Source organism: Aulonocara sp. 'chitande type north' Nkhata Bay, linkage group LG20 (genome assembly GCF_057382095.1).
Source record: "Aulonocara sp. 'chitande type north' Nkhata Bay isolate Kocher_YH1m ecotype deep benthic linkage group LG20, A_spYH_male_GT1.1, whole genome shotgun sequence".
Classification (NCBI taxonomy): domain Eukaryota; kingdom Metazoa; phylum Chordata; class Actinopteri; order Cichliformes; family Cichlidae; genus Aulonocara; species Aulonocara sp. 'chitande type north' Nkhata Bay.
In genome coordinates, this window is record NC_141363.1 from 32,304,885 (window position 1) to 32,317,459 (window position 12,575).

Genomic DNA, 12,575 nt, shown 5'->3' on the forward strand with positions numbered 1-12,575 from the left:
AAAGGCGAATAGTTAAGATACTACATTCCCAAAATGAATGAAAATAGAAAAAAAAACCTGTAGGGAATGTTTATGCTAAACTGGAAATGAAGTCTAAAACAAAAAAGTAGAGAAATAAATCTATGATTTAGCACCAGCTTTTATTAAACAATATTGTTGCACTTAAAATGTTTTGTTGTAACAGGTTATGTAATAATACAAAATATATTAATAAAAATTAAGGCAGACCAATATAGGATTGTTAAGACTAATGTCGATATTAGGTGATATTTGGTGACTCCAGTATATCAGTCGATACTCAGGAAACATGAGCCAATTTCCCTAATATTCATTCTGTTTTATTATTTAATTACTTATTTACAATTATCCAACTGTTCTCACCAAATTGCTGAGTCTCCTCTGGTGGACAAACTACGCAACATCAACACTCAGCATGGCTGAAGGGTGTTTCTCCTTTATTTGCTTTACCTTTTTCATTTTCATTCCTTGGTCATTATAAATGTTATTTCTGATGGGACTTCATTGTGTAGTGGTTTATACATTTGCCTGACCCCAAGAGCTGCATCAGGAAGGACATCTTGCATAAAAAACTGCCAAATCAAATATGCAGAGGTAACTGCTGTGTGATAATATCAGCTGGTATTATCGACAAATCCATCAGGTTTTAATACAGATAATACTGCAAGAAGATAGAGATTCACCAACTGTTTGATGACATTTTAAAATCTGTATCATGGCAACATTGGATTAACGGGATTTGTCACTTTATTAGTGCCTATATTTACATAATTTATGTATATAACACAGGGTTGTGTGTTGGGCCTGTGATGAAGACATCATTATGTTGCTGTAAGTGCAAACAAAGCCTCCCAACAATTGTCAATGCATCTAAAAATAAACATCTGAAAAATGTCTTTAAAAAAAACCCTACATTTTAAAAACAAGAAAGGAGAGATGCTTTAAAGCTTACCGGTAATCAACTTCAACAAACATTCATAACATTCTGGCCATGTAAGATCAATAAACAGTGCTGAAAGACGTGTGATTTGTTTCCAAATACCACAGCAGTTACTTCCATTGTGCAACAATGCAGTTCGTTGTTCAGGGTGCATGTCCTTGATTATGGTCTTAAAAGGTGTGATGAAAGCGTACAGCCCTGTGATGGTTTGTAACTATTAAAAGGTGTGATTGTGTGCATGTGTGTATATTAGGATGCAGTGCACACGCAAGTTTCTATCCACCCATGATGGGTTTGGTCATCTGACGAGCTGCAGGCTCATCTCTCCCTACAGCGCCCAGATGGCCTGTGATTATGCACGGCTCAGTAGAGATTATAGTGCAGCAGAGATAGAAAGAGAAACAGAAAGAGTCAAAATAAATAGTTCAAATAAGGAAAAAAGTTGGCACAAAATGAAATGAAAACATGAGGTATGTGAGGTCAGACAACTAGAGGGAGGATGATGATGTGGTGCAACTAGCTTCACCAGCACAACAAACATGCAGAGCAACGTCACAAACAACCTTGTTGCCAGGCATAAAACTGCAAAAATATGAGCTCCATTTTCAAGATCTGCATTATGTGTGTGCGTGTATGTATTTATGTCAAATGAGAAAGTCTCTAGCATGCATTAAGACAAGGGCATTTGTCACCAGTAGCTGTATGACATGATGGATTGTGCACGTGCAAGTAAAGCACAGCCAAAAGGGCGATGTGAAAAATGATCCATGCTTCACTGAACCAACACCATTTAACTCTTGATGTGTTTATCGTTACAGTCTCACCTGGAAGATAATATGTCAAATCTGCTCATCAGTTCTGTCATTTAGAATCTTACAGTTCAACTGCCTCTTTGCATGTTTGTGACCCAAAATATGAAGCAGTTATTTACGTGAGAACCAAATATCTGGAGATTGCTAACTTTAATACTACGATCACCAACAGGAGCGAGTGACCTGCAGAATGCAAAGCATCTGCAAATTCTGGTTGTGAATGAGTCAACATATTTATACCTCAGCTATCTCAAACACTGAAACTGAGAGTAGCACTCACTCAGTCACATTTCTTCTACTGGATTAGAGACAAGAATGATGCAATCCTTCTCTGAGTGTAATTCAGAGAACCGAGCCCACAAGCTACTTATTGTAATAGGGTTGAAGCTTGTTGTGGTTATGAGAGCTTTCCCAATAAGTGTATTGCTGGCACAGTCTCCCAGCTGGCAAACAGATTAGCCGAAGATGATGCGCGTCTAGCTGTTTCGCTTTTTTTTTCACCGGCTGAATGCAAGAAGACATATCAGCGGGGTCACGCTGCAGAAGACCAGCATGTGTGTGGCGCTCCTAGCTTAATGAGACTCATCATTCACTGTTGAACAGCAGCACCGTGGTAGACGACAGTTTAACAATCCAGAGTACACACAACTCATATTTCAAGGGTCCTTTTGGAAGAAATTAATTACAACAACTTTGCTTCGGGCACCTAAAGCAGCCTACAGAGAACATGCTTTTCAGGGAATCAGTTGACAGGCACGCTTGCTCGCAGATGTGCGCACACATGCAGACATGCATACGCAAAAACACAGATGCTGAGCAGCCTGAGGCGGCTTGTTGTTTTATTGCATTTTGACCTTTCAGGATCGCTGTAAATCTAGTGAAGAGCTTGTTAGTGAATTGGGGATGCAACACCCCCCCAAAAAAAAAGTCCCCAAAACAAAACGAAAAGAAATGGCAAAACCTGAAATAACTGTTTGACAAAGATTATCCACAGCAGGCCACAGGAACAGGAACCATCTGTGTGGATGTGGCTCTCATCTCCTCATTAGGTGCAGGGTGTTATGACTGTCCTGTGATGAGAGCTGAGGCTGGGTGAGGCATGCTGGGAGAGGGCAGTACAGTTAAGTGCTCGTAAACTCATCAGTTCAAATCCCCGGGTGATGTTTTCAAAACAAAGGCAGGGCCTAGGTGATGCATCCTACCGCAAGGATGTGAAAATTCAGAACTACTGTCGAAAAATGCAAGTCATTTCGAACTGCAGCCATTAAAGCGGCAAGGCGGAGCACGGATATTGCTCCAATATCACAGTGATATCTTGTTTCACAAAGTCATTACAGAAGCAAAGCACTACAGCAAGATAAATGGCCGACGGGCAGGGCAGACTACGATAGAAGAAAGGAGAGGAGACAGCCGAGAATCAGCCGGCTGTTGCCAGGGTGACCTTCAGTGCGAAGCACCTCGAGGTCACCCAGAACGAGAGCAGCTCCGTCACTAGAGCTTCAGATCTGTGTAGAACCCGCAGACAGCGTAGACAGCACTGCCACTGCTTTTATGTTCATGACCTGAATCTCCAAATATTAGACATATATTTATTTTTAGCATATGTTCCCTAAGACTGTAAGTATTAGAAATGAGAACAAATACAATATGGTGTGGCCCAGTAGATTCCAGCCCTTCTGGCTTATGATCATTTTCCATAGCGACTTGGCAGGCAGGTTGTTTTAAATACCTTGAAGATCTTACAACAGTACTTAGCCTGTCTCGGTATTCAGTCTTTTCTTATAAGACTGACTGACTCAGTGATGATTACATATGTGCTCTGTCACAGCCACATGATCTGCTGTAGGTCTTCCTGTTTGTCTTGTCACTGAAGGGAAGTCTTCATAACTCTGCTGAGGTATTTAGGGTTATAGCCATGATGCAGAATGAATCCAGAAAGACAGGACCTGCTTTTTGCTCTTTTTTCTCCCCACAGAATAATTTTTTTTTCTCTTAAAAATACATTTAAGAAATAAAATTATCACATAACAAGCAAAAATTCAGACATTATGAAAAAAAATTCGTTGTTTATTTGTTTAAATCTAGGCTGTAGAGTATGGTTAGGAAATGCTCTCTTCTTAATCAGCTCTGGAGGTCGCCAGGAGTAACCTAACAGTGCCACCTAGTGGTACCACAGCAGTTGTGCACTCAGTGTGGCAACAATACAACGTCAAATTTGCGACATTTTAAAATTCGATCTTAAAAAAGAAGTTACGAAGAAAAAGCAGCTTTTCCTGCTTAGTTTCATTTCTTTGGTGATATTTCGAGTGACAGGAGGGCTTTGAAGGCAGCCGGGTTTCGCTGGGGCAGACACGTCTGCAGTCATAACAAATCATCACACAAAGCTGTTTGAGTGAAAGCAGCATCTCTTCTCCTAACAGACAGAAACACTGTCATAGCAGCTGGGGTCACGACCCTTAAAATGCATACATCCAATACAGAAAGGCTCCAGACAGTACAGTACTTTCACACTTGGTATCGCCTTATACTGGACTAAATAAGAGCCCTGTTCAAACAGCCGTGGCATCCAAAAAGGAGCTACTCTGTGACAGTCTAAGACTGGTAGTGTGGAAGACAGTTGAAGAGAACAGAGGCAGAAAAAGTTGACTTTTTTTCTGCTGACTGACAGGCCTTGAGGCTGTGTGTGTGTCTGCAGTGTTAAAAAGAAGGTGTTAGAATAAAAAAATTTTTAAACAAGTCAAATAAGCGTCTGCTCTTAGTTGCAGAATCTTGAGCTCGTTCTAAAGGACCAAAAATACACAGGCTTAAAGGAAGGAAGAGGAAAGGGAGAGAGACAATGGTTAATAACAACAGAAGGGCAGAGCAGAGGGGGGTGTAGGGTGGGAGGGCACCCAGGGGAGAGAGCATGGAGAATTGAACACAGGCTGTCTTTGTTGGCTGCAATCAGCAAGACTTAGGAAGACATTTACAACATGGTTTATGGCGACGTCAGGTGAATGAGTGTGTGTGTGTGTGTGTGTGTGTGGGGGGGGGGGGGGGGGGGGGTTAGAAGGAGGGTGGGAATTGTTGAGGAATTAAATTAGCTGAAAGATCAAGGACTGCCGGGTTTCCAAAAGATATACAACTTATTTGCTTTGCTAACCATTCTCTAAGGCACGTCTGTATTTTAGATTGATTTCCAACCTTCAAGTGAGCCACTGGTGTCATTTCACTGGGGTGCAGATTTCAACATCTGGAGCTTTGAGATGGGAAACGTATACACGTGGAGCCCACGCTGATGGTCATTAACCAGTGCACAAACACAAAGAGTTATGGCTCAAGGACAAGCAGCAACCCTGTAGTAGAAGAAATAACCAAACTCACATGTCCTTGTTTGGTTATTGATTGGCTTATTTTTGCTTCTCAGCAGCAGCGTCCTTGAAAGCACTACCACAGAGAGTTTTTATAACAGTCCCTGCTCATAACGAAAAAGGGCCAAATAAAGTAATACAATCCTGGGAGGAAATAACAGGATTCAGTGAGTTTCTGGAAAATCCTTATACAATAGAGAGAGAGAAAAAAATCACTAGTGCATCCCTAAACTGGACTGGACATTTTAAATAAGGTTTAACATAATCCCGAAAGCTGGTCGTATTCAATATTTTGTATTGTTATTTTGTTTAAGGAGGGAAAAAATACCTAAACATTTAAATTATCCAATTTAGATGATCTCAAACCTTCCCTTCAAGGTCATCTTTCCATGCACCTCTAGACCTTTTCCACTGTTTTTAGATTTCTTGCATGAGTTTGAGTTTGGACTGAATCTTTTTTAATAATATTGAAAAGAACAAATGGTGGGAAATGCATTTCACAAACTCATAGATGCTCTTCTGCATCTTTACTGTCTTGCCTTTCTATCAGATCAAATCAGTCTCGCCATTTTCCTCTGACCTGTGGCATCAACAAGGCATCTTTGCCCAGAGAATTGCTGCTCCCTGTTTATTTTCTCTTGTTTGGACTGTACTCTGTGCGTCAAAAACCCCAGCAGGTCAGCAGCCCCTGAAGTACTCAGACCAGCTTGTCTGGCACTGCCAACCACGTCATATTCAAAGTCACCGAGATCTTCTCCACCCTGGCTCTCAGCTGAACTTCAGCAGGTCGTGGTCATACCTACATCCATACTGAGTTGTAACCACGTGGCTCAAAATTTGCATAAACAAGCAATTGCACAGGTGTACCTAATAAAGTGGAAAGTATATCCCTAGTTGGCTAATTATAGCAGACCAGTACATACTGGCTGGGCTTTGGAAAGAACCAGAAGCAGCCAACTGCTCCAAACAGGTTCTGAATTTATATGTTCAGGCCGGAATCGTATATTTTAGCAAACATTGCTTGAAGAGGGCTGTTTTCAGTTGTTAGATTGGTAGACAACAGAATATTGGCTATATCCATTTTACACCTTCGACTGAACAATTGTATCCGAATGCTGATGCTCACCATCTAACCTAGAGGTAAACTCCACCTGGCTCTCTTTCTCTCCCTCCCTGCTCCTTTTTCTCCCCGCCTCTCTCCTCTCTAGATACCCTGCCTCGCCCCAGTGTGTACAGGAAGCCACAGTTTCATAGAGGTTGCTCTTCTGATGATCAGAGGAGGAAAAACACAATGCCTTCAGTGTGCTAAAAAGGAGCTCCACTCATAAAATGTACACACACACATACCACACACACCACACACACAAAGGGAAAGAAATATAATGGAACATGCTTTTACTATTAAGCCTTTTTTTTTCTTTCCATATGACTTTCCCAGGAAAATCCCCCTCATCAGGGTAGGTCCAATCCAGACAGACAGCAGACGGGAGAACAGACAAAGATACAGATAGACACAAAAGGCTTTGGAGGAATGGACCTCCATTCCTTCTATTCTTGTGACTGAGACAGACATTTTGGGTGAGTCAGCCTACTGTTCTAGGATCATATCTCAAAGCAAAATTGCTGATTTCAGATAATTTTTTTTCTTCCACTTTGAGAGCAAGCGCAGAGTTAAACTCAATAAATCCCGCACAGACACACACATACACACTCTCAGAAGTTTTTCAGACATGCATCTGGCTTGCATACAGTTTGACACATCAAGATTAGCAGCATGAGATTAATTTAGTCTCTCAGAATCTAACATGGCACTTGTTTATCAAGTGACACCAAGTTATTCTACTCATTTATAGAAGGCCTCAACAGTTGGTACCATTTAGGAAAACTAGGTCACTTCCGCCTTCTGTGTGTGTGTGTCAGCCAGACTTTAAGCCAAGAGACCTCCAGTATAAACAGTTTGTGCAGGAAGAACTGCTACTCTGATCAGAAACATCCTAATACCAAACAGAATTTTGACTCAATACTCCGACTATACTCACTATCAAAGTGCAGCTCGCTCTCACTAATCTCTAAACACTCTCTGGAAGCAGTGTGATCCCATAGTGCAACATCTGTTAATTATTCTACTTTCACCGGTAAAGTAGGTGGATACAATAATGCAAACACAAACAAAATTATCTCATAAGTAATAGTAATTAGTAATAGTACTATTAGTACTAGTTATAGAACTATTACCTCTCTGTTAAAGAGGGAAGATTTTTAAGCCATTTTCAGACCTTTACATTAACGTTCCTGAGAAATTCATTCTTACCTTTAAAAATGACAGAATGAGCCTGAGAATGAGTATGTGTCAGATTTTTGCCATAAAATGGAGAAAACATTATGCAGAGTTGCAAATTCCACCTGCTTTTAGCCTCTTTGTCTCTCGCTGCCCAAACAAATCATTTCAAATCAAAGGAAGCCTCAAAGCCCATCCTTTATGAAAAACACAAGCTTTCTCAAAACAGACTACAAAATCAATTCTGAACATCAGCGCATTTTAGCGTCAACAAAGCAAAAGAGGCGTGAATAATTCTCATGTAAGCTACGTTTCACCTCATTTACTTTTCTTAATAGCTGGGCATCTATCACAAACCAAAAGGTTGCAAAAGCAGAATCGGTGACAGGTTAGATTAATAAAATTCAGTAATAATGAGTTGAAATTGGGATTGACATTTAGAAATCATATTAAACACCAATCAATCACTTAATCAATTAGAGTAGAAAAGTGCCATAAGAACCAGTCCATTTACTATTTATAGACACTGAATTTCATTAAACACCTACAACATCATACACTGAGATCCACATATAAAGGGAATTTGCAAAACTATGCACTTACCACCATAATAGCAGCATCTTTCATTAGCCAACTTCATTATTATAATAACATATTTATAAATCACTAACAGGTTTGGTCGGGATCTAACAGACACTTTTTCCACATGTCAGACAGGTGAGCTGTCACGCACAGTTACATTATACAAGGTGCAGTTTGAACATTTGTTACACAGCAGCTGCACCCCTGAGTGTCTTTTGTGTCACTGCTCGTTACAGCTTTCTCTTACATAACCAGGTTTTTGGGGTTTGTTTGTTTTTTTGCTGTTTTCTTTTAGGTAGGTATTACTGTCAGTTTTTAACTAAACTGATAATCCAGTAAACACAACAAATTCAAAACTGCAAAGATATAACAATAAATAAAACTGGGACAGCTGTGGATTTTTTTTTTTTTTTTATTTACTAATGATTTCTCGTGTATCTGTAACTATGCTTATTCACGTAACAACAGTTCCATGATTCAAAACACACCTTTCAAAGCAACCAGCCCGGAAATGACGGGAGAACCTGTTAAGCAGGAGCTTCAATAGAAGTAGAAAGTCTGTTCACTGTAACTAGTAACTATGAACCATACCAAAGCAAACCAGTTTCTTATCCCACGCAGTTCTGTTTAGATTCAATCAGGTTGTGTTGTGAAGTCACGATACTTTTGTAAAAGTGTTTCATGGGCTCTTGCTTAGTCACGCTTACCAAAGTCACACAAGCAAACCAGCTAAACTATCTTATCAGGTGTAAAGCTACACTTTCACACCATTTAGCAGTGCACAAAAAGCTGTTACTTATTCTGAGTGGACAGATGGTTTAATACAGAAGTGTATCTCTATGTGTGACTGGGAAAAAAAAACACCATGTGCAGATGCAACTTTAAATGGGTAATCCTTCATGTGATGTAGTGTAGGAAAAAAAGGCTTTCCAAAAAAAAGTGCCCGATTTAAAAAAAAAAGGGGGTCAATGGATTCTGAAGGCTCTTTTCTACTGACACACAAATGCAAAACTTGAGTGTCGTTTAAGCTGAAGTCTTTGCAACAGCGGGACCCACACATGACCACCATTAGAGAAATCAATGTGACACTCAGGCAGGCCGGGAAAGAGCCCGAAGCTTCTGCATGGCCCTGAAACTGAGTCATGCTGCCTTCCCCACATGCACACACACATACACACAGATAAGAGACATGGAGGAGTAGAGAGATGTAGAGGATGTGCTTGAGATTGGTTCCTACGGGAATACTATGAGTTTGTCTTTGGTTAGTATTAATCAGCAAGTTGTTGCCTTCATTATAAACAACCCCGTGTACACTGATAGTAGCTGCTGACTCCATCCAAATTCGTAAGACCTGTCACATCTTTCGCAGATACATGTGTTAGAAACTGACAGTATGTTCGGATTTAGCTCCTCACTGTTCCTGCTGTGTTTGTGAGCTGTTATACCGTGAGCAATATAGATTAAGTATAAATAACCTTAAAGTTTGCATCCTTGTAAAGTAGCTATAATCAATTCTTGGATCAAATGACAACTTGTATGAGGCGTTTACATCCGTCTCTCGTTCTGTAACTGACTTATGGCACTGATTAATGGCCATGTCTCTCTTTTTGCAGAAAATGATGTTGTCACAGTGATCCTGACCTTCAAATTGTCCTCTGCTCTCTGTTTGAAGAGGCAGATGACCACCAACCACTGACCCCCAAAAGAAAGGGGAAACCCTACTTTAGTTTGTGTTAGATGGGTCCAAGAGGGGGACCTGGGATCAGGCCAACATATTATGATTTATGCATTTTCCCTATTAGAAATTTGTTTTAATCATATTCACCTATCAGTTTATGTTTTATTTCAAGTGAACATTTGTGGTCAAATTTAATGAAATTCCCTTGATGTTCGAAACAGTAGCACAGATGGGAGGTCACAGTGACCACCAAACTCTAACCGTCTCATTACTGAGGCCAAATTTGCCAAATTTGCCAAATTTGGAGGAATAGGCTCAATGTGCACCTGGAAAAGAACGAGACACAAAGACAGACAGCAGGAAAACACGAAGGCTACAGATGCAGATGTCATCAGCGCGTAAGGCGACATACAACCCAACTCAGACAGCACTTGTAAAAGTAGAAGAGATGTACAGCAAGTGGAAAATGTAAATATTGATATTTAATTCATGCCTGGAAAGTGAAACTCCTTCCTTGGAGATCAACAGCTAGTTCTAAAAAACCCTCTTGCTGTTTACATTCAATATATGATCACTAAAAAAATGCTGCTTTAGCTTAATTTTGAGGTTTTAGGCTCAATCTCACAATAACTTATGGCCATTCCCCCTTTTTCTTGCTGGGCAGATATAAATCGCACCATCGTTCACCATAACTCCTCTGCTGTTTGTTTATCTAACATGGAGGGGAAATGTTTACATTAGCCCAGACGAGCCCAATAGCTTTTGTTAATAACAAATAACCTAAACAGCCAGATGGAGCATCCAGCTGCCCTACGTGAACTACTATTGTCCTCCATCTGTGAGGGACACGTCCTCCCATTTTTCAACCAGACACGGTGCAAAGGGAGTGTAAGACGGAGACTGAAGTCTGTCAGAAAGGTTTATGGAGTTGGAAACAATCTGAGGACTGAGGTAGACCTCAAACTGAGAGGCACACTATCTATCCAACCGCAGTTTATTTGTGATGTGGTTTATTTTAATAGATTCTCCAACGATTTGATGCAAGCAGCTTCCAACCCGTTTGACCCTCCCATCATATAAACACAAAAATAAGCATTAGAGAGTGCACAGGCCGGTTGGGGTTCCCATGTGGAAGGAATATATTTTGGGGAAGTAGGGAGGGGGGAGGTATTTCATCTGATGGTAGCTGCGATGAGCAATAGAGCTGTGTGTGTTTTGATGGGGGCTGTTTAAGGCGGCCACAAAGTGGAAGAGCGGGGCAGAGATTGATCTGGGACAGTGTGGGAGAGAAAGAGGGAACTGCAAAATAAATAAATAAATAAATAGGGAGCAAGGCCTTGGGAGTGAATGTGTGTGGGAGAGAAACGATACACTGCTGGACTGCCGGAAAAAAGAAAGTCAGCCAGAAGGACAGCAGATCGATTCCTCCCCTGAGTCTCACAGCAAACACGCTCTTTTTTTTTCTGTCTGCATAGCTCACCTCTGCTGCAGCTCCATATCGTCCCATCAGCACTTCATCTCTATCATTCTTTCTCTCATATGCCCTCCCCCATACTCTTCTTTGTCTGCATGCTAGCGCTTCATTCCCAGGCCTCTGTGAAAGATCTTGAGATTTGCACGAACTTTGGCAGTAAACTTTTTGGGGTTGTTTGATAGGAATATGAAGTCTAATGCCCCAGATCTGTCATCTCCAGGCCATGCAAAGCAAAATGCATGACACAGGAACAATGATCTGGACACGGTGTGTGATGAACAAAAGAAAGAAAGAAAAGAAAAACAAATCCCCCCCCCCCCCTCCTCCTCCTTCTTCTGATCGTGGTGAAATAGAAATGCAGGAAAGATTCTCAAAGGATCTCAGCATCAAAACATGGCTGCCCACACTGCAAAGAGGAAACCACACACTGTCACTCCCCTTAGGCCAAGATGTCCCTCTATCATCCAGCCACATAGCTGCACAGACAGACACACTTGCAACACTTTCAGATAGCAAACACTTCCCCCCTCCTCTTAAATCACATTCCTGGAAGAAAGTGTGTAGCTCTTATGGCCAAACACACACACACTACTGCAGGATAATAAATGAGTCCTCTTCTTATGATCATTATTAGAACGCGGTGTTTGATTTCCGGTCACTCACTAAACATACGTGTGTGGGATATTTATGAGAGAGGGGCGCGTCAGACAGGGGCAGCAGTGAGGTCACAGCTCCCTCACTCAAGGTTTGGCACTGGTTCGCTACTATTCCTGCCCTGTCAGCTCCAGTCTCCCATACAACAGAAATACCTCTTTTCAGTTATGCGGATAAAGTCGACAAACGAGCAAACAAGCTCTGAGTTTTGTTGTGGGGCTGATGCGGGCCTGCAGCTGCCCTGTTGACAGCTGGCAAAAGCATTCTGGTATTCAAACCCTGTGCGCAATACCAGCCGTAGCCATTTGGAAACAACTCTTGAAAACCGCAGAGGGTTAATAAAGACACAGAGAGGGAGGCTCGCAGTTATTCGTTTTACTCACCGGTAGCTGAAACTCCTTGCATTTTGCACAAACTTCTTCTCGCCTCTTTCTGTTAAAATCTTCTTTTTCTCGGAGCAACAGGCAGCAACAGCAGCAGCCGTGGATCCAGCGTACTGTGGGCTAAACTCGGAGGAGCGCCTGCACTTCAGAGCTTCACTTTTCCTGTTCGCCGACTAAAATAAAAATAAAAAAATACACACAGACCCACTATGGTGACTTCATGGCTTCTTAACAGACGCGAGAGACGTTATCCGAATCAGTTTTGCGCAGAACAAGAGGTTTATATTCCTCCACATAGTCCTTTCTCCTCCCTCTGACAGACAGAAGTCTCTCCTCTGTGCCGCTGGAAGAAAAGAAAATGCGCGTTCCCGCCGGTGCGAGGCGCGAGCACTACAACCCCATTCAT

At 41.4% G+C, this 12,575-nt stretch overlaps 1 protein-coding gene across 1 annotated transcript in view; it reads right to left on the bottom strand.

Moving 5' to 3' along the window:
- fgd (faciogenital dysplasia) overlaps positions 1-12,504 on the bottom strand; it is a 52,460-nt gene extending 39,956 nt beyond the window's left edge. The window contains exon 1 of the mRNA XM_086277624.1: positions 12,170-12,504. Within this exon, the coding sequence (XP_086133750.1) occupies positions 12,170-12,191 (22 nt within the window). The 5' untranslated portion in view covers positions 12,192-12,504. The remainder of the gene's footprint in view (positions 1-12,169) is intronic.
- Positions 12,505-12,575: the final 71 nt, after the last annotated feature.